Here is a 25,489-nt window from a genome sequence, read left to right on the forward strand (position 1 = left end):
TTCCAGTTGAGTATACACACTGTAAAAAAAAATCCGTTGTTTTTACGGAAAAACACTGGCAGCTGTGGTTGCCAGAATAATCCTGTTAAAAATACAGTGAAATGTAAACAACATTACAGAATAACTTGTACATTTCACTGGGATTCCATGTACAATTAATGATAACTAAATGTAAATTTTACAGGTATTCAATGTACAATAATCAATACACAACTGTTAATTTTACGGATATTCATTGTACAATAATGATTCAAAATGGTTACAAGCAATGATCTACTAGACAGATATTTTTGGGGGGGCTTTTTTTCACCTTTATTGGATAGGACAGTGTAGAGACAGGAAATGAGCTGGAGAGAGAGACGGGGAGGGATCGGGAAATGACCTTGGGTCGGAATCGAACCCGGGTCCCCAGATTCATGGTATGGTGCCTTAGTCGACTGAGCACTGGCCGTTTTTTTTATTTTTTTAACAGGGCAATGATGTAATTTTAACTATCACATTCTGTTTTAGTATTACAGTTTGTCTGTGTTTAAACTACAACAATTTGTAAATTCTACAAAAAAATATGATCAATTCAACATATTCTTACTGTTAAATTAACAGTGGTATTTGGTTAGGAGTTTTAGAGTATATTGATGTAAATTACACACTGCTTCATTGTTTTTGTATTTACAGTTTTTTTATGTCATGATTTTACATAAATTCACTGTTAATTCTACGGACATTTTTTACAGTGCATCATGTGCACATGCCAGATTATTATTATTTTTTTTTTTTACAAGTTTTTATCCTTCCTATCTATCTATCTATCTATCTATCTATCTATCTATCTATCTATCTATCTATCTATCTATCTACTTTTTTGATCTATTAAGCTGGTTTGGTTCAGAGGTGAAATCCATTTCTCCACTCATTGTGTCACTCTTACAGGCCCAAATTTTTTTTTTCCTGTGCTGTAATTCATCTGGCATTTGTTTGTAATTTAAAATAACAAAAATATATTTGTGACAGCTATGGATTAAAAGTAAAATCTGTTCTAGAGCTCTATCCCAAATATATCTTTTCTATCTATTGCTATTTGTAACCTTTTCGCTGCACTGTAATCTGATGGGTTTAGTCCTAAACTCAAATTTCTGTCTGCGTGGAGTTCATGTTCAGTGCATTTTCTCTCTGTGTTTACATGGGCTTTTTTTTTTCTGGGGTTTCTGGTTTTTGCCCCCATCTCCCAAAAACGGTTAGTAGGTGGATTAAGTGTAATGCCGGCGAGGGCCTTTCTGTGCGGAGTTTGCATGTTCTCCCCGTGTCCGCATGGGTTTCCTCCAGGTGCTCCGGTTTCCCCCACAGTCCAAAGACATGCAGGTTAGGTTAACTGGTGACTCTAAATTGACCGTAGGTGTGAATGGTTGTCTGTGTCAGCCCTGTGATGACCTGGCGACTTGTCCAGGGTGTACCCCTGGGATAGGCTCCAGCTTGCCTGCGACCCTGTAGAACAGGATAAAGCGAGTAGAGATAATGAGATGAGATTTATTTATATATATATATATATATATATATATATATATATATATATATATATATATAATGTGTGAGTGAATGAGTGATTGCATGGGGGATGCGTGGTGGACTGGTGTCCCATCCAGGGTACATTCCCACCCTTGCACAGTGTTCCCAAGATAGGCTCTGGATCCATTGCAATCCTGACCAGGATAAAGTGGTTAATGAAAAGGAATGAATGGATGTATTCTGACTGTAGACTAACACGCAACTCTTGCGTCTTGGAGCTCGTCATTGCTCATTATCCGAGTCTTCAGCTCAGATAGCAGTTAATTTTATTTATACAGTCTTAATAATAGTGCATCCATTGATATTTGCGAACTTTTTATCTCAGGAGTAGGCAGGGTCCTATTTCTTCAAAAAGTCAAAGTCCCTTCCACGCCAAGATCTGGTCTTCCCAGGCAGTCTTCTGTCCCAGTACTAACCAGCTCTTTAAGGTGTATGGGTGCGGCGCCGATGTCAGTTTCGATAGCCCTTGGCCTATCGCCTATACAGCTAGGGTTACAGTAGGGGGCTAGTCCTCTGGTAACTGCGAGAGTTTGGCTTCCGTACTCGCATCTGTATTGCAGCATGCCTTACCAGATGGTAGTAGGTACCATTTTTAGGATGATCTTTGGTATGACCTGACTGTGAGCAGAACTCGCGATCTCCCGGTCGAGAGGCAAACACACTAACCACTTACGGTGTCCTATTTCTTGATCACAATAAATTCATTTCACTGACGACTAAATAACATTTTCTTTCTGTTTCCTAGCGGAATTCAGTGCTTTGTGTCAAAGTGGGATTGGATTTTCAGTTGACGGAGCAGGTAATCTTCATTGCTGTAATTTATAGAATTGTACAGTATAGATTGGCTTGATCCTGCCAGTTCACCTGCACAGAATGTGAAAGTCTGTAAAAGTAATTTTGCAGCTGCTGTTTCACCCACAGATATTAATGAGTGTGCACTGGACCCTGACATCTGCCCTAATGGAGTATGTGAGAATCTGAGAGGAAGCTATCGCTGTGTCTGCAACACAGGCTACGAGACTGACCAGAGCGGCCGGGCCTGTTTTGGTGAGCGGGCATATCGGTCCAGTCACATTAGGAATATTATTTCATCATATTGCATTGATTTATTATAAAGTGTGAATAAACATCCACTGCATAGTGTGTGGATTTTTATTTTATTTTAATAATGTAGTAACTCCGGCTAAAACATGCTGGTTTTTTTATAGACTGATGAAATACTGCTTATTAGGGTTTCTTCTTTCTTCATGCTTGTATCTCTGTCAAAACCAAAGCTGTTCTTTCAGGTCCTTTAAAGTGCATATCACGGGTAAATTCAGGAGCAAGATCAATGGAATTCTCCTATTTTATATTAAACTTTGGTCAAATATCTGTCACATTCTGCATTCTCTGCAATTTTTTTTTACCTTGCGCAATACCAGAAGAATTCAGTTGAAATCAAGCCATTTGAGGCGAATTGGTCCGCCTCTGAAACAACTTGGCGTTTGGATTTCCCGGCAAACATTGATTTTCGTGACGTCGCGTGCGGGACGCCTCCTTCTGAATCCTACGTCAGCGCTGGTTTGTTTATGAGAAAACGACCTGGTGGTTTTCTGCAAATTTCTTCAACGTTATCGCGTGATTATTAAAATGGTTAACAGATGTATCGTAGGCAGGGGCGCCGCCAGAAATTTTGGGCCCCATGAAAGATTAGAATTTTGGGCCCCCCAACTTTGCCCACCCTCGTCACAATTGCACTATTGTCATTATTTGACTTTTGATAGCCCATGGACCTTGAGTTTGTGACTTTATTACATTTTACTGTATGTATTAACGTACCAGGGACTAGATGAAAACTGGTCAGTGACTAATTCTGGTGCATTTACAATCACAAATGAAAATTCAAGATTTTGCCACATGCCTTCTTGTGCTAGGACAATTGGTAGTGAAATGTGTGATGTGACTGCTAATAAATCATAGAAAAAGTTTTCTACCCAGCATCAAAATACCTATGTCAAACACTTGACTGGTGTCCGTTATTAGCAACACTTTAATCTAGCAAACTGTATATGGCGCTCGCTCATTAAAAACTTCAATCCTAAAGCATTTATGGGTTGTATTGCTGCTCACCTCCTTCTCCAAAGGGGGGTTCAGTGGTTTGGTAGGGCGGAGGTCCCCCTGAGGCTGAATCTGTGCATATTTAGGGCACCCCATTAGTTATGAAACTGGTTATTAGCACTAGTTATTAGCACCAGCATAACGTAATATTTCATCTTATCACACAAGTCAGTTCAGTTATTAAAATGGAAAAAATGTCACTGTACAAACTGTAAAAGTGTTCTCTTGATAGGCTAATCCAACCACGTTCATACTGTTCATTTACCATTCGCTAATATTTTGAACACACGTGAGCGATAGCTACCTTTCTTTGGGAAAAACTGAGTGACCAGTTGCCTGCCTCTCCGGTCCCTCTCAGCTTTCAGCTGCCTTTCTTTACGTTTTTAACAGCCACTCTTCATATTTAGCGATCATAGACTGTACGCACTCCACTGCTGGCTGGCTGGCTGCTGCACCGCGACACAGCAGCAAGTAGCGTTGCACTGATCAGCACACAGATTTAACGCATCGCGCTTCTACCAGAACTGGACCGTACCATTTCGCAAAAGGGGGAGGGTTAAATGGCAATATGTTGAAGAACTCAAGAAATAGACAACCTTGTTCAATTAGCTCATTTTACCAGATGGAATATTGCATTGTTGTTATTTCAAAAGTCTTATTAAAATCATTAAAAGTATATTATCAGCCCCTTAAAGGGCCCCATGGCAGTGCTGGGCCCCTAGAATTGTTCTAACCTTTCCCCCCCTGGTGGCGCCCATGATCGTAGGAGGGCGTAGCAACACCAATCTTGATGTGATTAGCACTCATCGTTTCCCACATCGTGCTCAGGTGACAATTCCATATTTCAATGCAAAATCGCTAGCTGCTAAACTTGGTCTACACAGGCTGTGCACTGAAACCGTGCAAGCTCGCGCAGCCTGCTGGCGCTTCCGCAGGTGACGTCACGAATCTGGCTCCAGACTCCCTTGGGATTTTTCCAGACGCGTTTTGTTGTTTTTTTTCTGCTGTAGACAGATGGTCTTGTGCAAAATTACCCTTCTGGATGAGTGTGTAAAGGGACATTCTTTCATATAAAAAAAAAAACAAATTTGTTCCAGGATATGCACTTTAATGGCAGGACATAATTTTCTTTACTGAAGCAGTGGATCTGCTACTTTTTGTTCTGTCTTTTATGGTTTCAAGAGATTCATTTCTAGAATATCAGTTCAATTCGGTGCATTTAGATCATGCTTTCCAAACTAGTTAATTTGAGTAGTTCTGTGTCTTTCTCAAAAAGTAATCGTTGTTTAGTGCCTATGTGGTGGCACTTCTCCGAACCTCTGCAATTTAGTGTCCAGCCGTCTAAATTGAGTGTTGTCACCTATATTTTCTTTGCAGATGTTGATGAGTGCCTGGTGAACAGACTGCTCTGTGATAATGGATTGTGCAGGAACATTCCAGGAAGCTACACCTGTACATGTCCCCTGGGTTATGTCTTCAGACAGGACACAGATACGTGCGAAGGTAAGCTTTAGAGGACACCTGGTGGTGCGCAGTTTCTGTGATAGGTTTCTCGACAGCAACGCTAGACAAGAGTCTTAACTCACCCTGCAGGAGGGCCAGTACTTCTGTGTTCGGCTTGCTCTTATCAAGTTTCCCAGTAAGTCTTGTAATGTCTTTGCCATAACATGTGTTTATTGGCTGCAAACAGTTGCTTTTGGCTGTCAGGGCTCTTATGGTAGCACTTATTAAGGTTGTATTATATACCTTTTTTGCAATTATCAATTCAGTAATCTCAATATAAGTAAATTAAACGTTATTTGCACAGCCCTTTTAACAGTAGACCCTGTCGCAGAGCAGTCTTTCAAAAAATCCAGATGGACAACCCTAATTCCAAAAAAAAGTTCGGAAGCTGTGTAAAACGTAAATTAAAAAACAGAATGTGATGATGTACAGTATGTAAATCATGGAAACCCACTGAAAGTAGTACAAAGACGACATGTCAAATGTTTAATCTGAAAAATCTTATTGTTTTTTGTTTGGGACGGGGCAACAAAAAACTGGAAAAGTTGTGCGTAATGTTACTGACCCGTTGCCGATTAACATGATTAGGTTTAAAAAGAATATCCCAGAGAAGCTGAGTCTCTCCAAAGTAAAGATGGGGAGTGGTTCACCGCTCTGTGAAAGAGTGCATGGGCAAATAATGCAAACAATTTTAGAATAACGTTCCTCAATGTAAAATTGCAACGAATTTGGGGATCACATCATCGATGGTATCATGGTATCATTAAAAGATTCTGAGAATCTGGAGAAATCTCTGAACATAAGGGACAAGACCAAAAACCAACATTGGATGCCTGTGATCTTTGGGCCCTCAGGCAGCACTGCATAAATGGCTGCATGGGCTCAGGAACACTCCCAAAAACCATCGTCTGTGAAAACGGTTCATCACTGCATCCACAAATGCAAGTTAAAACCGGATACAGTGGTGCTTGAAAGATTGTGAACCCTTTAGAATTGTCTACATTTCTGCATAAATATGACCTAAAACATCATCAGACTTTCACACAAGTCCTAAAAGTAGATAAAGAGAACCCAGTTACACAAATGAGACAAAAATATTATACTTGGTCATTTATTTCATTCATTCATTATCTCTAGCCGCTTTATCCTTCTACAGGGTCGCAGGCAAGCTGGAGCCTATCCCAGCTGACTACGGGCGAAAGGCGGGGTACACCCTGGACAAGTCGCCAGGTCATCACAGGGCTGACACATAGACACAGACAACCATTCACACTCACATTCACACCTACGGTCAATTTAGAGTCACCAGTTAACCTAACCTGCATGTCTTTGGACTGTGGGGGAAACCGGAGCACCCGGAGGAAACCCACGCGGACACGGGGAGAACATGCAAACTCCGCACAGAAAGGCCCTCGCCGGCCCCGGGGCTCGAACCCAGGACCTTCTTGCTGTGAGGCGACAGCGCTAACCACTACACCACCGTGCCGCCTGGTCATTTATTTATTGAGGAAAATGATCCAATGTTACATATCTGTGAGTGGCAAAAATATGTGAACCTCTAGGATTAGCAGTTAATTTGAAGGTGAAATGAGAGTCCGGTGTTTTCAATCAATGGGATGACAATCAGGTGTGAGTGGGCACCCTGTTTTATTTAAAGAACAGGGATCTATCAAAGTCTGATCTTCACAACACATGTTTGTGGAAGTGTATCATGGCACAAACAAAGGAGATTTCTGAGGACCTCAGAAAAAGCGTTGTTGATGCTCATCAGGCTGGAAAAGGTGACAAAACCATCTCTAAAGAGTTTGGACTCCACCAATCCACAGTCAGACAGATTGTGTACAAATGGAGGAAATTCAAGACCATTGTTACCCTCCCCAGGAGTGGTCGACCAACAAAGATCACTCCAAGAGTAAGGCGTGTAATAGTCAGCAAGGTCACAAAGGACCCCAGGGTAACTTCTAAGCAACTGAAGGCCTCTCTCACATTTGGCTAATGTTAAAGTGCATATTCTGGACCAATTTTGTGTTTTTTTTATATGAAAGTATGTCCCTTTACACATTCATCCAGAAGGGTAATTTTGCACAAGACCATCTGTCTACAGCAGAAAAAAATAAAAGAGCAAAACTCGTCTGGAAAAATCCCAAGGGAGTCTGGAGCCAGATTCGTGACGTTATCTGCGGAAGCGCCAGCAGGCTGTGCAAGCTTTGCACGGTTTCAGTGCACAGCCTGTGTAGCCCAAGCGCTCCCATTTCTCTCTCATTGTCTGGTCTTTTGGAAAATGACGAGTACTAATCCCATCAAGATTGGTGTTGCTATACCCTCCTACGATACATCTGTTAACCATTTTAATAATTACGCGATAACATTGAAGAAATTTGCAGAAAACCATCAGGTCGTTTTCTCATAAACAAACCAAAGCTGACATAGGATTCAGAGGGAGTCGTCCCACAGATGACGTCACAAAAATCAGTGTTAGTCGGGAAATTCAAATGCCAAGTTTTTTCAGAGGCGGACCAATTCACCTCAAATGGCTTGATTTCAACTGAATTTTTCTGGTATTGCACAAGGTAAAAAAAATTGCAGAGAATGCAGAATGTTACAGATATTTGACCAAAGTTTCATATAAAATAGGAGAATTTCATTGATCTTGCTCCTGAATTTACCCGTGATATGCACTTTAATGTTCATGAGTCCACCATCAGGAGAACACTGAACAACAATGGTGTGCATGGCAGGGTTGCAAGGTGAAAGCCACTGCTCTCCAAAAAGAGCAGTGCTGCTCGTCTGCAGTTTGCTAAAGATCACATGGACAAGGCTATTGGAAAAATGTTTTGTGGAGGGATGAGACCAAAATAGAACTTTTTGGTTTAAATGAGAAGCGTTATGTTTGGAGAAAGGAAAACACTGCATTCCAGCATAAGAACCTTATCCCATCTGTGAAACATGGTGGTGGTAGTATCATGGTTTGGGCCTGTTTTGCTGCATGTGGGCCAGGACAACTTGGAACAATGAATTCTGACTTATACCAACAAATTCTGAAGGAAAATGTCAGGACATCTGTCCATGAACTGAATCTCAAGAGAAGGTGGGTCATGCAGCAAGACAACGACCCTAAGCACACAAGTCGTTCTACCAAAGAATGGTTAAAGAAGAATAAAGTTAATGCTTTAGAATGGCCAAGTCAAAGTCCTGACCTTAATCCAATCGAAATGTTGTGGAAGGACCTGAAGCGAGCAGTTCATGTGAGGAAACCCACCAACATCCCGGAGTTGAAGCTGTTCTGTACGGAGGAACGGGCTAAAATTCCTCCAAGCCGGTGTGCAGGACTAATCAACAGTTACCAGAAACGTTTAGTTGCAGTTATTGCTGCACAAGGGGGTCACACCAGGTACTGAAAGCAAGGGTTCACATACTTTTGCCACTCAGATATGTAATATTGGATCATTTTCTTCAATAAATAAATGACCAAGTATAATATTTTTTTTCTCCTTTGTTTAACTGGGTTCTCTTTCTCTACTTTTAGGACTTGTGTGAAAATCTGATGATGTTTTAGGTCATATTTATGCAGAAATACAGAAAATTCTAAAGGGTTCACAAACTTTCAAGCACCACTGTATAAACAATATCCAAAAACACCGCCACCTTCTCTGGGCCCGAACTCTTTTACGATGGACTGCGGTGAAGTGGAAAACTGTCCTGTGGTCTGAAGAATTGAAAATTGAATTTATTTTTGGAAATCATGGACACCGCATCCTCCGGGCTAAAAAGTAGGGGGACCATCCAGCTTGTTATCAGTACACAGTTTAAAAGCCAGCATCTGTGATGGTATGGGGGCGTTATTGCACATGGCATGGTTAGCTTGCACATCTGTGAAGGCATCATTAACGCTGAATGAGAGCTAAAGGTTTTGGAGCAACATGCTGCCATCCAGATGACGTCTTTTTCAGGGAAAGCCTTGCTTCTTTCAGCAAGACAACGCCAAACCGCGTTCTGCACACATATTACAACTGCATGGCTCTGTAGTAAACGAGTCCAGGTGCTAAACTGGCCTGCCTGCAGTCCAGACCTGTCTCCGATTGAAAAGATTTGGTCTGTTATGAAGTGCAAAATATGACAAAGGAGACCCCGAACTGTTGAGCAACTGAAATTGTACATCAGGCAAAAATGTGACAATATTTCATTTTCAAACTACAGCACTTGGTCTCCTCAGTTCCCAAACATTTACAGAGTGTTGTTAAAAGTAGAGGTGATGCAACACAGTGCTAAATGCCCATGGCCTAACTTTTTTTGAAACGTGTTGCTGGCATCAATTCAAAATGAGCGTATATTTTTCAGAAAGCTATAAAAATTTTTAGTTTCAATTTAGTCTTTATCATTTTCATTGACATATAGGGTTTTCAGGGAACCCTATATTTCCAGCATCCTTTTTGGATTTAGTGCTGCAGATTTAGACTCCTAATGAGCAAGCCAGAGGTGACAATAAGAGCAAAAGCCCTCTGAGATGACATGAGGAAGAAACCTGAGGACCCAGCCTCAAAATGGAACCCATTCTCTTCTTGGCAACACAGATTATTACAAATCATTACAGTGTACAGCTGTTGAGGAGTAAAGGCAGACAGTATGAAGTGTTTTGAAACGATGTTCAGCATGAAGGTATTGTAGGAAGCTAGGTATCGTAGGTAGCTCCTCCAAGGGATAGAAGTCCTTGGATGAGCACAGGACAGTTTTTATGATCACAAGAGCAGTTCTTAGGTACAAACCTACAGTATAACAGTGAGAAGGAAGTGTGAGTGTTGGGCAGAAACTGTTAACTGGTGTCCATGTGGGATGAGCAGCAGCAACGGAAGGTGAGCATTAGGATGATGCACACCAGTAACGACGGCAAGAAGAATCACAGCAGTAGACGTGTGTTGATCTGTGCAGTAGTGGGACGTATCATGGAAACCTGCAGTATGCAGATGAGGAATCTTACAAACCATAGTTGTTTGTAATGTGATCTGTGAGCATCCTGGCTATGACAAAGGTCAAATTACGCAGATCAGTCTTTGAGTCTAACCGTCACTGATTTACCAGTTCCTTGAAGGGCATATCACAATCAATCAGTGTGTAACAGTATGCTACTATTATCCATATTATGAATTCCTGACACTAATAAAAACAGTTAAAAGAGATACGTAGAGCCTTTATTTTTAAATAAATTTCTGAGTGGATAGCATCTCCACCCTTGACTCTTGTATGCTGCATAAATGGGAATTTAAAAAAATATATTTTTGAGAGATAAACTCGACCGCAAAGTTGGCATTCGAGCTGCCCCGCTGAGCCAGCTAGCCCTGAGTACGTGACGTCACAGCGGGAACCGGTTTTAAGGCCGAGGCCTTTGACAGCTATAGACCAAAGTCATATAAATAAAAATTTAAGGTGAAAGTAAGAAATACCATTCCCGACTTGCTCAACTAAGACTGATTTGACTTCATTGATTGTGGGTTGACTCTCATTAAAACAGGATCGGTGTTATAACTTATGCAACATACATGTACATGCAGGCATTTTCACTGATAAAACGTAAAAGGCTAATTAAATAATCAGATGAACTGAGACAATCACATTCTGAAGCAAATTAAATAATCATACCGGTAACTTAAATACACAATACAAGCTACATGTATTAATCTAAATGCAGGTAAACAACGTGTTGTTTTTTTATCCAAATGAGAGTCGGAGTTTACCCGTCTGTGTTCTCGCTTCTTGAAGGCTGATCTTGTGGCCGATTTGTTTTGAAACAATCTGACTTTCAGTTGTTCGTTCAGTTCTCTGTTCATTTGCTTCTTCCATGTAAGGGCGAGATGGCAGGAATATCCAGCGGAGAAATCAGGCGGCTGGCCCACTCATTCTCCATTTTCTCCATACTGAGTACTCCGCCATTACTGCTTGGCTCAGGCAATTACTAAAACTCGGGACGGAACGGAACGTCACCGGTTTTAGCAACACCGGCGGGGAGGTCACTGCCCGAGCGATATGTCCTGTCCCATTCCGTCCCGGGTTTTACCAACAACCTTCGGCTCACACTCTGAGAGAACTGGTGCAACTGAACTCACTTTCCTTTTAAAAAATAAATAAATAAAATAAATGCTTTCCTTATCTTGTTTTATTTAATCGTTGATACTGCACCCTCTTTCAATACGGGCTTATAGCCGACGCTCCTCAACAGATCAGAGGTCTCGTACGAGTCCTCAGTAAAATGTGCAGAGCAGAGGAGAGACCACTTCATAGGCGCCCAATGTGCCCGTGAACTTCTCGCAAAATGCGTCCAAATCTTTGCAGTTTGAACATTCTTGGGCCATGAATGCAACGTAAATCCACCTTCTGTCGTGCCACTGGCAGATCTATGTGGCATAGCGATAAATTAGCTCAAAATGGAGGATCGGAGTTGCAGTCAGCTCTGTGTTTTAGTATAGCGGAAATGGCGATGAGACCGCTAGACTTCCTGCTGTGACGTTATGGACGTCAAGGTCATTCACTCAGATCACTACCTATATGAATCACTTTAATCATAAAAATGACTATTGTTAACGCTTAAAACTATTCCTGTGCCATTCTTGAGGTCTCAAGGCATTTATAAACGAAAGTGAGACCATGGCTCTGCGTATCTGCTTTAAGGTTTATTCTGACACTTTATTGGTGTTTTGCAATAAAGGAGTGGGGTACCTTCCCTGGCTGTACAAGCCTCTGGAGTATTATGTGTTATGTCCACTACATCCTGGTGTTTTACTGAGTAAGAAAATAATTTAGGAACTTTATGGTGCTGGCTAGTAGACCCATTGGAGCTCAAGCTTTGTCTAACTGTCACCAGCTGGAAGGAATCGGGTGCTTGTGCAGTGGCAGGAGGAGTGGGCTTTGGCAAGTATACTGGAGCCACAGGCAGAACAGCTGCATATAGTTTAGGATGAGATGAGTAAGTGCTTGCTAGCGACACAAATATGCAACCATGCATAGTTCTAGTGGCTGTTGTAGATTAAGCGTTTCTCCCAAAATACCCACAGCACAACACCACGTTAAATTTTACATTACCGTTCTCTTTATTTGCCAGTAAAAACACATTTAATTTTCTCTTCTTGTTTCTCGGTCACCTTTTGTAAGTGTCTATCTTGCTCCCATTCTGTCTTTATCTTTCACAATGTTTCACTCAGCAGCTGTGTGTGTGTGTGTGTGTGTGCAGGAGATAATTACTATCATCCGGCTACAAGCGGAATCGCAAAAACAGTTCTTTTTGAATCATGTGCACTTGAGTCACCAGATCTGATTCATCTATGTATCACTGCTACCTCACCAGTTCCCATAAATGTAATCCAGAAGTGTGTACTTTGTGCTGTGCTATTTTTTTTTTTGAGAGAGAGAGAGGGAGAGAGAATGAAATAACAGATAAAGATGTGACATTCTCCAGATAATGACGCTGACTGTTTTTTTTTTCCCTTTCTGGAATGGAGTGACACAATCTTTCCAGGAGTATTTTTAGTGAGGCATTATGGTTGGTTTGAATGTCTGTCCTACTGTTTATACTTTCTGTGCAGAAACTGTAAACTACACTCTACACTCACTGAATACTTTATTAGGAACTCTATACTCACACTGTGCAGAGCCTCCCTTTGCTCTCAAAACAAACTCAGTTCTTCATGGCACGACTTCCACAAGATGTTGGAAACGTTCTGTTGCATGTTGACATGATTGCGTCATACGATTCCTGCAGATTTTACAAGAATCTGAAGTTCTACCACATCCCCAAGGCGTTCTCTTGGATTAATATCCGGTAAATGAAGAACACTGAACTTGTTGTCATGTTCAGGAAACCAGTTTGAGACAACTTTTGCTTTGTAACATGGAACATTATCTTGCTGGAAGTCGCTATTACAAGATACTAAATTATGGCCATGAAGAGATGCAGAGGTCAGCAGCAATACTCAAATAGTCTGTGGCATTCAAGAAACGATTGATTGGTATAAACGGGCCCAAAGTTTGCCAAGAAAACATCCCCCACTCCATTATACAACGTTCACCATTCTGGACTGTTGACACAAGGGAAGCTGGGTTCATGGATTCATGCTGTTGGGGCCAAATTTTGACCCTACCAGCTGTGTGCCTCAGCAGAAATTCAGATTCTTCAGACCAGGCTACATTTTTCCAGTCTTCAACGGTCCAGTTTTGGTGAGCCTGTGCCCAGTGCTGCAGCGCTTTCTGTTCTTGGTTGACAGAAGTAGAACCCAACGTGGTCTTCTGCTGTTGGAGCCCATCTGCCCCGAGGTTCAACATTCTGGTTGTGCATTCTGAGATGCTTTTCTGCTCACCACAATTGTACAGAGTTGTTATCTGAGTTACTGTAGCCTTTCTATCAGCTCAGACCAGTCTGACCATTCACCATCGATCTCTCTCATCAACGAGGCATTTCTGTCTACAAGACTGCTGCTCACTGGAGGTTTTTTGTTTCTTCATTGCGCTGTTCTGAGTAAACTGTCGTGTGTGAAAATCCCAGGAGATTAGCAAGAACAGAAATACTAATGCCATGATCAAAATCACCGAGATCAAAAATTTTACACATTCTTTTTAAATATAATTTTTTGGGCTTTTTTTCACCTTTATTGGATAGGACAGTGTAGAGACAGGAAATGAGCGGGACAGGGAGGGATCGGGAAATTACCTCGGGTCGGAATCAAACCCGGCTCCCCGGGTTTATGGTCTGGTGCCTTAGCCACCTGAGCCACGACATCCCCCCAAAAAAATTTTTCCACATTCTGATGGTTGATGTGAACATTACCTGAAGCTGCTGGCCTGTATCTGATTTTATGCATTGCACTGCTACCATGTGATTGGCTAATGAGATCATTGCATGAATGAGTAGGTGTACATGTGTTCCTAATAAAGTTCTCGGTAAGTGTCTGACTCCATAATGCAAGATTATTTAACATTAAAAGAAACCTGTGTGCATTTAAAGAATAAAAAAAAATGTATATGTAAACACGTACTGTTGCTTTTTGCCTCATGAGCTGAGCGTATGGGCTCTCTGCTAATGTCTGTGACCCTCTGTCATTTTTGTTTCAGACGTGAATGAATGCGAGAGCAGTCCATGTATTAATGGAGTGTGTAAGAACAATGCAGGCTCTTTCTCATGTGTATGTTCTCCCGGCAGCACACTTGATCGGACGGATCTAATTTGCATCGGTAATTGTTTACAGATGTGCATATTACACACAGAAAACACAATGTGCAAATACTTTCATCACCATAGTTGTTTTATGGGGATTCATTTCTTATGTTGTCTAATCATTCACCAACCCCATAAAGTTCATCCATCCATTATCTCTAGCCGCTTTATCCTGTTCTACAGGGTCGCAGGCAAGCTGGAGCCTATCCCAGCTGACTATGGGCGAGAGGCGGGGTACACCCTGGACAAGTCATCACAGGGCTGACACATAGAGACAACCATTCACACTCACATTCACACCTACGGTCAATTTAGAGTCACCAGTTAACCTAACCTGCATGTCTTTGGACTGTGGGGGAAACCGGAGCACCCGGAGGAAACCCACACGGACACGGGGAGAACATGCAGACTCCTCACAGAAAGGCCCTTGTCAGCCGCTGGGCTTGAACCCAGAATCTTCTTGCTGTGAGGCAACAGTGCTAACCACTCCACCACCATGCCACTCCCCCATAAAGTCCTGGCTTATTATTCAGTTCTTCATCTCATTCAGTAACTACTACAAATTATTCAGTAACTACACTGGAACTAAATGGAAAGGAATGTAGTTTTACAAGTATAAAGATTTGCCAAGATGTCCTGGAAATTTAAATAGTTAATAGTAATTCTTTATTTAAACTGAACAATTAATTTTATTAAAATATGTCATAAATAAAGGGCAGCATGGTGGTGTAGTGGTTAGCACTGTTGCCTCACAGCAAGAAGGTCCTGGGTTTGAGCCCAGCGGCCGGCGAGGGCCTTTCTGTGTGGAGTTTGCATGTTCTCCGTGTGGGTTTCCTCCAGGTGCTCCGGTTTCCCCCACAGTCCAAAGACATGCAGGCTAGGCTAATTGGTGGCTCTAAAGTGAGTGTGAACGGTTGTTTTTTCTCTATGTGTCAGCCCTGCGATGATCTGGCGACTTGTCCAGGGTGTACCCCGCCTCTCGCCCATAGTCAGCTGGGATAGGCTCATTACAGATAATGGATGCATAGATGGATGGAGGTCATAAATAAATTGGCAAATGGAATTTTTTGACTTTGTGAATTATTTGCATTTATTGTGAGTGGTTTTTACAGACTCTCTGAAGGCGACATGCTGGATGAACATCCAAGAAGGCCGCTGTGAGATGAATATAAACGGTGCCACGTTGAGATCTGAGTGCTGTGCCACACTGGGAGCTGCATGGGGGAGTCCCTGCGAGCCCTGTGAGAGGGGTATGTCAACCACTGTGGCGATAATATCACTTCAAACATGCATTGATGCACTGATGCATTTTAAATATCCTCCTTTATCCTGCTTATGGGTGAATGTAATGTTTGTTATCTACAAACAGGCTTTTTATTAGTCTCAAGACAACCACAGTAGAAAAATATTTTTAGAATTAATTCCTTGTGGTACTGAGATTTATATAGCTGGAAAAACAACAACTATTATGTCATCCAGTGAACCAGAATGAATACAAACTGACAAGCCTTTGGCCTGGATTTAATCAGAAATGTTGGCACTGCTGTTTATAATTGAAATCGATGCCATCACTGACTGGAGTTGTGAAAAATTTTGGATCTCATTTTTCCTTCTTGTGTGGTCTGACATTGTTCCTGTTTTTCTAAACTTCTGTGTGTTCCTGCTTCTGTCACTTGTTTGAATTCACTCCATCCTATAGCCTCAGTGTTTTTCTGTTGCTTTAACGTTTTATCAGTAATGACAGCACAAAGATGCTCAAACCTACCTGAATTACCAACTTGGCTAGAGCAGTGAAACACCAGTGCAGTTGCTATCAGGACATTTCCAATCTGTGCCCAGAAGCACATCTGTGCAATCTATACGTAATGATTACAATGTTTTCTTAGTATAAAATCAAAAGCCTTAAATCTGGTATTAGCCTGTTTGTGGAATAGAAAATATCAGTACAGCTAGTTGTGTAGAGTTTCCTTTACTTTTAATGTCTTTCTAATAATCTACATTCCCAGATCTGATCTGTCAAAGAGGCTTCACACGACCAAGAGGGACCATTTGTGAAGGTATATCATTAGATCCTGGATTTCTCTTAAAATATGTCTTAAACTTTTAAACGTTTTAAATAATCGTATTCACTAACTACTAGTAATAACTATTTTTTTTTTTTCGCTGTCCGGTTTCCATCAAATCCTGCGCTCTGATTGGCTGGCGAGTGGGTCTGTATCCTATGGTACGGACCCCAGTTATGGACCCTGGTTACGGACCTCTGGCGACGCGCTCATTAACAACAACAAACAACATAGTAGCAATTTTTGTCAACATTTATTTTCGCATTTCTCAGGAGAATATCATTAATTTTACAGCATGGATAGCGATAACGACAGTGTTCTCAGCGAAAGTGAGTTTTACTACCCTGAGGAAGAAGAAATAAAAGAAAACATTGCAGGAGAAAGCTAAAAACCTGTAACTGTTGCTAACGCCGAGCAAGTACATGACTGAATCCTGAATGGCTCCTATTTGTATAAATAGGGGACTACATAGGCGGCAAAATGTAGTTTTTTTCCTGCCATGGAAGTGCACTTGAATACCGAGGAGGAAGCAATTTGCATTACAGCCATGAATGAGGATTCAAAATGGCGGCTCGCCTTGGTTTTCCCTTTCGGGCGCTCTCGTTTTCTGGTCCGTATGGTGAAATACTGTGACCTCGGCCTTGAATACTGACCTCGGCCCAGAGGGCCTCAGTCAGTACTTTCAAGACCTCGGTCACGGTATTTCACGATACGGACCTCCCAGCTGGTAAATTACATATTTATATATATATATATATATATATATATATATATATATATATATATATATATATATATATATATAAATGCAGTTACTAGAGTTAAGCAAACAGTATGTACAGGGTGTTTAAATTTTTTTTTATATCATTTCACAATCTAATAACTTTGCCAATTCTCGTTCAACTGACTTTAAATTTTGACAGCATGTGTGGAAACAGGTCAAAATTTTATGTTTAGTGTTTTTTGTTTTTATCTTTTTAGGTATAGAAATGGCGTTCACTGGAAATGAAAAGGCGTTTTGTGTGTTAAGCCTAGGTCACAACCAGACGTATGATTTTTTGGCCGTGCGATTTTGGCGTTTCCCAAATCGCTGCGTTTTTTTGTACGTGGAGAAAGACGCACATTGGCCGTAAGTTTGTCTTGCAACCTGAAAAAAACGTAAGCGCCCGTAGAGTTTGTTTGACATGACAAAGAACCTCTGCGGCCAGTCTACGGCTCGAAAATCAGCACGTCACACGTGTGCCCTCTGTGCGTTTCTTGCGTTTTTTGCACATAGACCGGCCATAGGAGCACGTACGGCCGGTTGTGACAGAGGCTTATGCTCGAACACAGTCGAACAAGAGAACGAGAGAATTCTCTAAAAATGCACCAACTGCAATGCAGATTTGGACATGGCACAGAAAGTTCAAAGAGGAAGGCTGTCTGTGTCTCAAGCGGCGCGCATATTGAAAATTTGTGAAATCGTTCCTGGAATCTACATATTTGAATTTCTCATTCAAATTTTATATTGTTCAAAATTAAGCCTGTTCAGTTTCATTTGCCTAGACTACGTAGTTTCTGGGATATTTACATCTCAAATAATATCACATTTTTTGAAACACCCTGTATATAGTTGGGGGAGGGGCTGGCAAAACTTCCTTTTCATTCTTAAGTAAATAAGATTAATCTAGAGTGTTGCATAATTCACACAAAATTTCCATTTCTTTCCATTAGATGTTAATGAATGTGAGGTGTTTCCTGGTGTGTGTCTGAATGGACGCTGTGTGAACACACAAGGCTCCTTTAAGTGCCACTGTCCAGAAGGACTGACACTGGATGCCACTGGACGTCTCTGTATTGGTGAGTCAGCTCCTCCCCTGCATGATGAGATGGTGCTTCCCCCCCTCCTTTTAAAGTGCATATCCTGGACCAATTTCGTTTTTTTTTTTTTATATGAAAGAATGTCCCTTTACACACTCATCCAGAAGGGTAATTTTGCACAAGGCCATCTGTCTACAGCAGAAAAAAATAAAATAATAAAACGCATCTGGAAAAATCCCAAGTGAGTCTGGAGCCAGATTCGTGACGTTACCTGAGGAAGCGCCAGCAGGCTGCGCGAGCTTTGCACGGTCTCAGTGCACAGCCTGTGTAGACCAAGCGCTCCCATTTCTCTCTCATTGTCCGGTCTTTTGGGAAACGATGAGTACTAATCCCATCAAGATTGGTGTTGCTACACCCTCCTATGATACATCTGTTAACCATTTTAATAATTACGCAATAACGTTGAAGAAATTTGCAGAAAACCACCAGGTCGTTTTCTCATAAACAAACCAGCGCTGACGTAGGATTCAGAGGGAGGCGTCCCGCACGTGACGTCACGAAAATCAATGTTTGTCGGGAAATTGAAATGCCAAGTTTTTTCAGAGGCGGACCAATTCGCCTCAGATGGCTTGATTTCAACTGAATTTCTCTGGTATTGCGCAAGGTAAAAAAATTGCACAAAATGAAAAATGTGACAGATATTTGACCAAAGTTTAATATAAAATACATTGATCTTGCTCCTGAATTTAGCCGTGATATGCACTTTAAGGGCACATTATGTTAAACCAATGCAGAGGTGAACCCTGTAGTGAGATCCAGTTTGAGGAGCAGTTTTGCTTTGACTCTCTTCCTGTAAAGATCAAGCTGTGTGAGGAGCCAATAACAACACGGTGATAAATGCAGTCAGTCTGCCTAAATATGCTTACACCCTTGCTAGCTGGGTGTGATTTCCTTAGTTACTGTCATGCTTTGATCAAATTATTTAATAGATACGCAGTAGGGTGCATCAGTTGCCCCCTAAAAATGAAAAGTTCCAACGATCATGATGCATTTTTGTTTTTATGTTCCTTTTGGTAAGAAAACACACTGGGTGAAATATTTTGACAAAATTCAAAAGTTTAATGGTGGCACCAGGAGCTCAAAGTTATGGAAAAAGCTGCTATTTTATGACTTTTATGACAAAATTTCTATCACTTTTCATGAAACATTACGGCACCTTATAGAGGATACCAAATATCTTAGATACGCATTTTTAGTACATATTCTAAATATATTATCAAGCACAGTTTGAGTTTTAGCTGTTCATTGAATCATTGTTCAACTACTTTTAAACAATACAAATGTATTATGAATCACATTAATGCTTCTCAATCCCTTGCAAAGGTTCTTAACATGATCTCTGGGTCACAAGAAATCAATAAATGGAGTCCAACATTGTGATTCAAACCTGACGCGAAAACATAAAATAAGCGTTTTTTGGCAAAAAATGAACCTCATGGGGGCGGCACGGTGGTGTAGTGGTTAGCGCTGTCGCCTCACAGCAAGAAGGTTCTGGGTTCGAGCCCCGTGGCCGGCGAGGGCCTTTCTGTGCGGAGTTTGCATGTTCTCCCCGTGTCTGCGTGGGTTTCCTCCGGGTGCTCCGGTTTCCCCCACAGTCCAAAGACATGCAGGTTAGGTTAACTGGTGACTCTAAATTGACCGTAGGTGTGAATGTGAGTGTGAATGGTTGTCTGTGTCTATGTGTCAGCCCTGTGATGACCTGGCGACTTGTCCAGGGTGTACCCCGCCTTTCGCCCGTAGTCAGCTGGGATAGGCTCCAGCTTGCCTGCGACCCTGTAGAACAGGATAAAGCGGCTAGAGATAATGAGATGAGATGAGATGAGATGAGATGAACCTCATGGTGCCACCATTAGACTTTTGAATATGGTCAAAAAATTTTACAGGATGTCTTTATTGGTGAAAAGGAACACCCAAACAAAAATGCATCAGATTTTATGAAAGTGAGGGCAACTGATGCACCCTAATACGCAGAGTAGTGAAACGGACATAATCCTATTTAATGCCGTCTGTAATTGGTTACTGGATGCCAAGGCATAAAAACGTATTTCCGAAGAGGAACAAATGTCAAAATTCCACTTTGTGAAAGAAGAGAGAGTTCCATTTCTTTTCTATACAGACATTCGCTCAGAGCTTTGCTACCTGACCTATGATGAGGACGTGTGTGGTCAGCCAGTGCCTGGAAGATTCAGGCTGGATGTATGCTGCTGCACGGTTGGAGCTGCGTGGGGGAAGGAGTGTGAGGCGTGCCCTGACCCTGGCACACGCGAGTATGAAATGCTGTGTCCCAGAGGACCTGGCTTTGCCAACCGTGGGGACATACTTACGGGCAGACCTGTGTATAAAGGTAAAAGTCACTCTCAAAACGTTATCTCTGCACAGGACATACGTTTCAAACCTCAACGCTCACCTTCCAGAGCTCACCTCCAAAGCTCAAAAGTTTTGGACTGTAGTGTTAAAATGAACAGCAGCATAGGTGATTCAGGAGTAAATCCATGCGTAACAGCAGTGTAAATAGATGCAGTAATGTGTATATAGTGTTATTCAAAGCCCTCTGTTCCTATAGTGGGAATTAAACTCATTTTATCGTGCCTATTCTGCTGTAATATTTTGTTTATCATTTCATCTTTGGCAGACATTAACGAATGTAGAGTGTTCCCCAGCATTTGTACACACGGAATATGCCGGAACACAATCGGGAGCTTCAGATGTCGCTGTAATAGCGGGTTTACTCTGGATATGGATGGACGTAACTGCACAGGTACCTGCTAGGAGTGAAGAACAGGTTCCATACCTGATACCCTTTATGAGCGCAAATTAACCTATAAGACAATAAATGCAATCAATACTATGAACAGATTGAGCATGAACAGATGTAATTAGTGATGTTTTCAGCATGATAATATAGACCCCTTCGCATGTTTGTAAACAAACCGACCGTTGCCAGGATGCGCGCACAGCCTGGACCCAGAAACAATGGCGCTGCCCATAGACCGGCATTATGAGCTGTCAGATTATGCCAAACAATTGTCGTTACAAGATCGAGAATGCTACATGAATAAGTTAACTCTAACAAGTGGACATCGCCTACCGGATCCGCATTTAATTAAAGAGTGGACGGACGATGTTAGTAAGTTCCCTGGTATACAATGGCCAGATATCTACTCGTACCTTATTGACAAGACTTCAGTGTACACCCACGAAAAACTTCGTGCCTACAAGTCTTTAGACGCATGTGATTGTTATGTGCGGGCATGTACAACTTGATTAACAATGGGACATTCATATTCATTTTGTTTTAATCAAATTATGCCAGTGATGTGATGGCAATGTGGCTTTAGCTACAACAGCAAATCCCAACACTAAACAGCAATTTGCAGGAGGGAATGGCATGAAAGGAATGATAGTGTAAAGAGTGCAGCTAAGAGAAATCAGAGCTGCGTAAAAAGCGAGAGGCAGAGAGCAGAAATGAAACTGAACGGGGCGGGAGCTAGGTTAGAGCAGTCAACGCAAGTTGGCATTTAGAGTGAGGGCACACAATTTTACCTTTCCATCCTTGCTTTAAAATTGTGATTTTCGGCATACACAAATAACGATGGCACAAAATCTGGACTGCTTGAGTCAAGCGAGACCTCTCCTACAAACAAAATTGCACGCAAAGCTAAGTTAACATGCTAACAGTGTTCATTACATTGTGTAACTATGACCCAGCTAATCAGACAAACGTTACCAAAGTATTTTGCTACATCAATAAACGAAGACTAGAAAGAATAAAAAAGAAAGATTTAATAAATAGCCTGATCTTACCTGTGATGAAGTGGGCGCTGCAAACCCGCGCATTTTTGATAGCGCTTTCATCCCAGTCTACATGTTTGATAGACGTCGGCGATTTTTTTTGGAATGGGTGAGATCCTGCTGGAATTCTGTACATTTTAACCCCATCACTGCTACGATTCTGACACCCGACAACACAACAACTAGGCATCGCTGAGTCTTTTTTGAGTCCAGGCTGCGCGCGCAATTTCCTCTTACGTATGAATGACGTTTACTGCGAAGGGGTCTATAGGGATGTTAAATAGTTTTATCATAGTACTGTATTTTTTCCAAACATAAAAAGCTTTTTTTTTTTATTAACAAAAATAGCACCTCTCTAAATTATGTATTTGGTAAAATCTCCCCTGGAGAAAATAACAGTACTTAGCCTATTCCTGTTGATGGATAAAATGGATGAAAAGTATGAAATTATATTTATACTCCCAACGGTATCAGTATTTTTTGCCTTTTAGGAGAAGGGATGGCAGTAATTCTGGAGACGGCTGTAAAAGTGTTTACTGTTACTACTGCTAATTATGTTGTTAAAGTCCAAGCACTTAATTAAGCACTTTGTTTCCATTGTTGGCCAATGTGTGTGTGAGAATAGACATTGAGGAGTGTCAGATCTCCCCTGACCTGTGTGGACACGGGACGTGTGTAAACACGCCAGGCAGTTTTGAGTGTGACTGCTTGCCAGGTTATGAGAGCGGCTTCATGATGATGAAGAACTGTATGGGTGAGCACCACAGCCGTCCTTACACTCACTGAAGAAGTAAATGGCTTCCTAAATGGTATTACTATTAAACAGTAGGCTGTGGCTTAACATTCGTCATTGCATTGCAGTGTATGGTAAGTAAAGATTTTAATCCTGCAGTGTGTGTATGTGTGTGTGTGTGTGCATGAATGTGTGCAACAGATATTGACGAGTGTGAACGGAATCCTGCCCTGTGTCGCGGAGGCTCATGTGAGAACACAGAAGGTAGTTACCAGTGTGTGTGTCCACCTGGGCATCAGTTATCTGAGGATGGGGAGGCTTGTGAAGGTGAGAACACAACATGCGCACACTCTTCAGAAACTGTCCAAACCTGTGATTTGTCTGATTAGAAATGCAAGATTCAATGGTTGGTCTGATCTCTGAATAAAACAAAGACCATTACCGTGTAAAACTCCCTAATCGTAGCAGTAGAGAGTTTGTTTTAGGATAATGAACTGAAAAAAATGTTGATAATACTTTATGCCCAGGTCAGACGGCAGGCTGCGCTAGTTTTCAACTACTTGCATCTACCTGCGATGACAAAATCGCAGGTAAACGCAAGACCGGGCTTGCGTCGACACATGACGACGCAGATAATGGCAGTGTTGCAGAGAGTCTTTAGTAGAAGCAGGTTGATGCAAGTGGATCATGATCTGTTCATATTTCAGCTGCGATTCACTTCCAATCGGTGCAAATAGCAGGTTGACGCATGTAGAGGCAGGCGGTCGTGCAACGCTTGAGCAACCAGTCGCGGGTTGAAGCAGTTTGGAGCGTGTGGAGAAGAAGAGAGGAAGGCAAAAACACAAACTCTGGGACTTCCACAATACTCATAGTTTCTTAACTTACAACAGCAAAATTCCCAGAGTTAAACAAAAGTGTTAAAATCAGGGCTGTGAAAAATCCGCAGATCCGCGGAATTCCGTGAATTTGGCCGCAAAAAATATAATTTTAGTAAATCATCTAATTTTGCAAAGGGGCGGCACGGTGGTGTAGTGGTTAGTGCTGTCGCCTCACAGCAAGAAGGTCCGGGTTCGAGCCCCGTGGCCGGCAAGGGCCTTTCTGTGCGGAGTTTGCATGTTCTCCCCGTGTCCGCGTGGGTTTCCTCCGGGTGCGCCGGTTTCCCCCACAGTCCAAAGACATGCAGGTTAGGTTAACTGGTGACTCTAAATTGACCGTAGGTGTGAATGGTTGTCTGTGTCTGTGTCAGCCCTGTGATGACCTGGCGACTTGTCCAGGGTGTACCCCGCCTTTCGCCCGTAGTCAGCTGGGATAGGCTCCAGCTTGCCTGCGACCCTGTAGAACAGGATAAAGCGGCTAGAGATAATGAGATGAGATGAATGAGATCTAATTTTGCAATAACAAATTAGGGGGGTAGGGGTTGTTGTCTACCGACCGCTAGTAGTCTCGTACAGCAAGTGTCACCGAGCCGGTGAGTCTGGGAAAGAGCCTACCGCAAATTGTTCTTTCTGTAACGACATTGTAATTTTTTTGGTATCTTTTTTTCTTTTGCGACAATGACAGACCAGTTTACGGCATTTATGCCATGCTTACAAACCACGGCGCGAATCCTGTGTTCTTTTCGTTTTACCATTGTGCTCTTTAAACACGCTTTCGATATCAAAGGTTTTGAAAAGGAGAATTTCGCGGTATGTCCGCGTCACGGAGGGACATCGTTCAGAGCGAGGACGGTGAGACCGACGATGTCAAAAACATTGACAAGGAAAACGGCATCAAAAATCCATGGAATTGGCGATGGCTGGAGTTTAAAGCCGGTAGTGAATATCTCCATGAGCACATATGGAAGATAAAAGAACCAGGGAAAGCTTACTGCATCTTGTGCCATCAGGATGTGAAGTACGGTTCTGGTGGAAGAACACGTTTGGTTGACCATGTTAAAGGAAAAAACATGCGGAATTGGTGAAATTGAAGCTGTTGAACTATAGATTACCAGGTAGACCATCTTGTTCACATTTATTATTTATGTAGTTTTAACTTATGTTATTGTTCATAATGTTCATTGTTATCATGAATATGTAATGAAAGAGAGACCAAAAGAGCAAGGAAAAGCCGTATAGAAAGTCAGAAAGAAAAGAGTAGGCTTTCTAAGCTGAAGAAACTGCTAACAAAGAAAAGGAAATAAATATAAATATTGACTTGTAAATAGTTGTATATAGTTTTTGACTAGAATCTGTCTAACATGAACAAGAAAGACATTTTGGTATTGAATCAGTTCAAAAACAAGAACATTAGTGACTATTATTTAATAGTCAGTCTAGAACTTCCCCCCTGGAAAAGACATTATGGGACCCAATGAATTGATACAAATTGACACAAGAATATGAGTGAATTTACAATATGAGGTATGTTATTGATATATTTTCATTCTTCAAGTGAACCCTTATCAGTTAAAAGGTAAATCAGTTCAAATTGTAGTATTTCAACATAATAATAAACAGTTCAAATTAAATGGCATGGTTGAGAAAATATTTGCTTTCAGGAGATGCTTCAAATCTATCAATATACACAAAATCTGTTCAGCTTCTGGGGCCCTGCGCCCCCCAGACCCCCTGCTAAAATTGTTTCCTCGGATTTTGTCATTTCTATTTCACAGTCCTGTAAAATATAGAGTTGAAATGACACTGT

General features: G+C 41.6%; 1 protein-coding gene across 5 annotated transcripts in view; it reads left to right on the forward strand.

Moving 5' to 3' along the window:
• The window catches only part of LOC132873115 (fibrillin-2), a 170,232-nt gene that overhangs the window by 62,325 nt on the left and 82,418 nt on the right, over positions 1–25,489 (forward strand). For all 5 annotated transcript variants that reach the window (XR_009651532.1, XR_009651533.1, XM_060908372.1 and 2 more), the window contains exons 17-27: positions 2,309–2,362; positions 2,485–2,610; positions 5,038–5,163; positions 14,257–14,376; positions 15,472–15,609; positions 16,366–16,416; positions 18,136–18,261; positions 20,399–20,626; positions 20,915–21,040; positions 22,700–22,828; positions 23,009–23,134. Coding sequence is in view for 3 of the 5 variants with exons in the window: in XM_060908372.1 (XP_060764355.1) it covers positions 2,309–2,362; positions 2,485–2,610; positions 5,038–5,163; positions 14,257–14,376; positions 15,472–15,609; positions 16,366–16,416; positions 18,136–18,261; positions 20,399–20,626; positions 20,915–21,040; positions 22,700–22,828; positions 23,009–23,134 (1,350 nt within the window). In the remaining 2 variants the exon portion in view is untranslated. The remainder of the gene's footprint in view (positions 1–2,308; positions 2,363–2,484; positions 2,611–5,037; positions 5,164–14,256; positions 14,377–15,471; positions 15,610–16,365; positions 16,417–18,135; positions 18,262–20,398; positions 20,627–20,914; positions 21,041–22,699; positions 22,829–23,008; positions 23,135–25,489) is intronic.

This window comes from Neoarius graeffei, chromosome 25 (assembly GCF_027579695.1).
Source record: "Neoarius graeffei isolate fNeoGra1 chromosome 25, fNeoGra1.pri, whole genome shotgun sequence".
Taxonomy (NCBI): domain Eukaryota; kingdom Metazoa; phylum Chordata; class Actinopteri; order Siluriformes; family Ariidae; genus Neoarius; species Neoarius graeffei.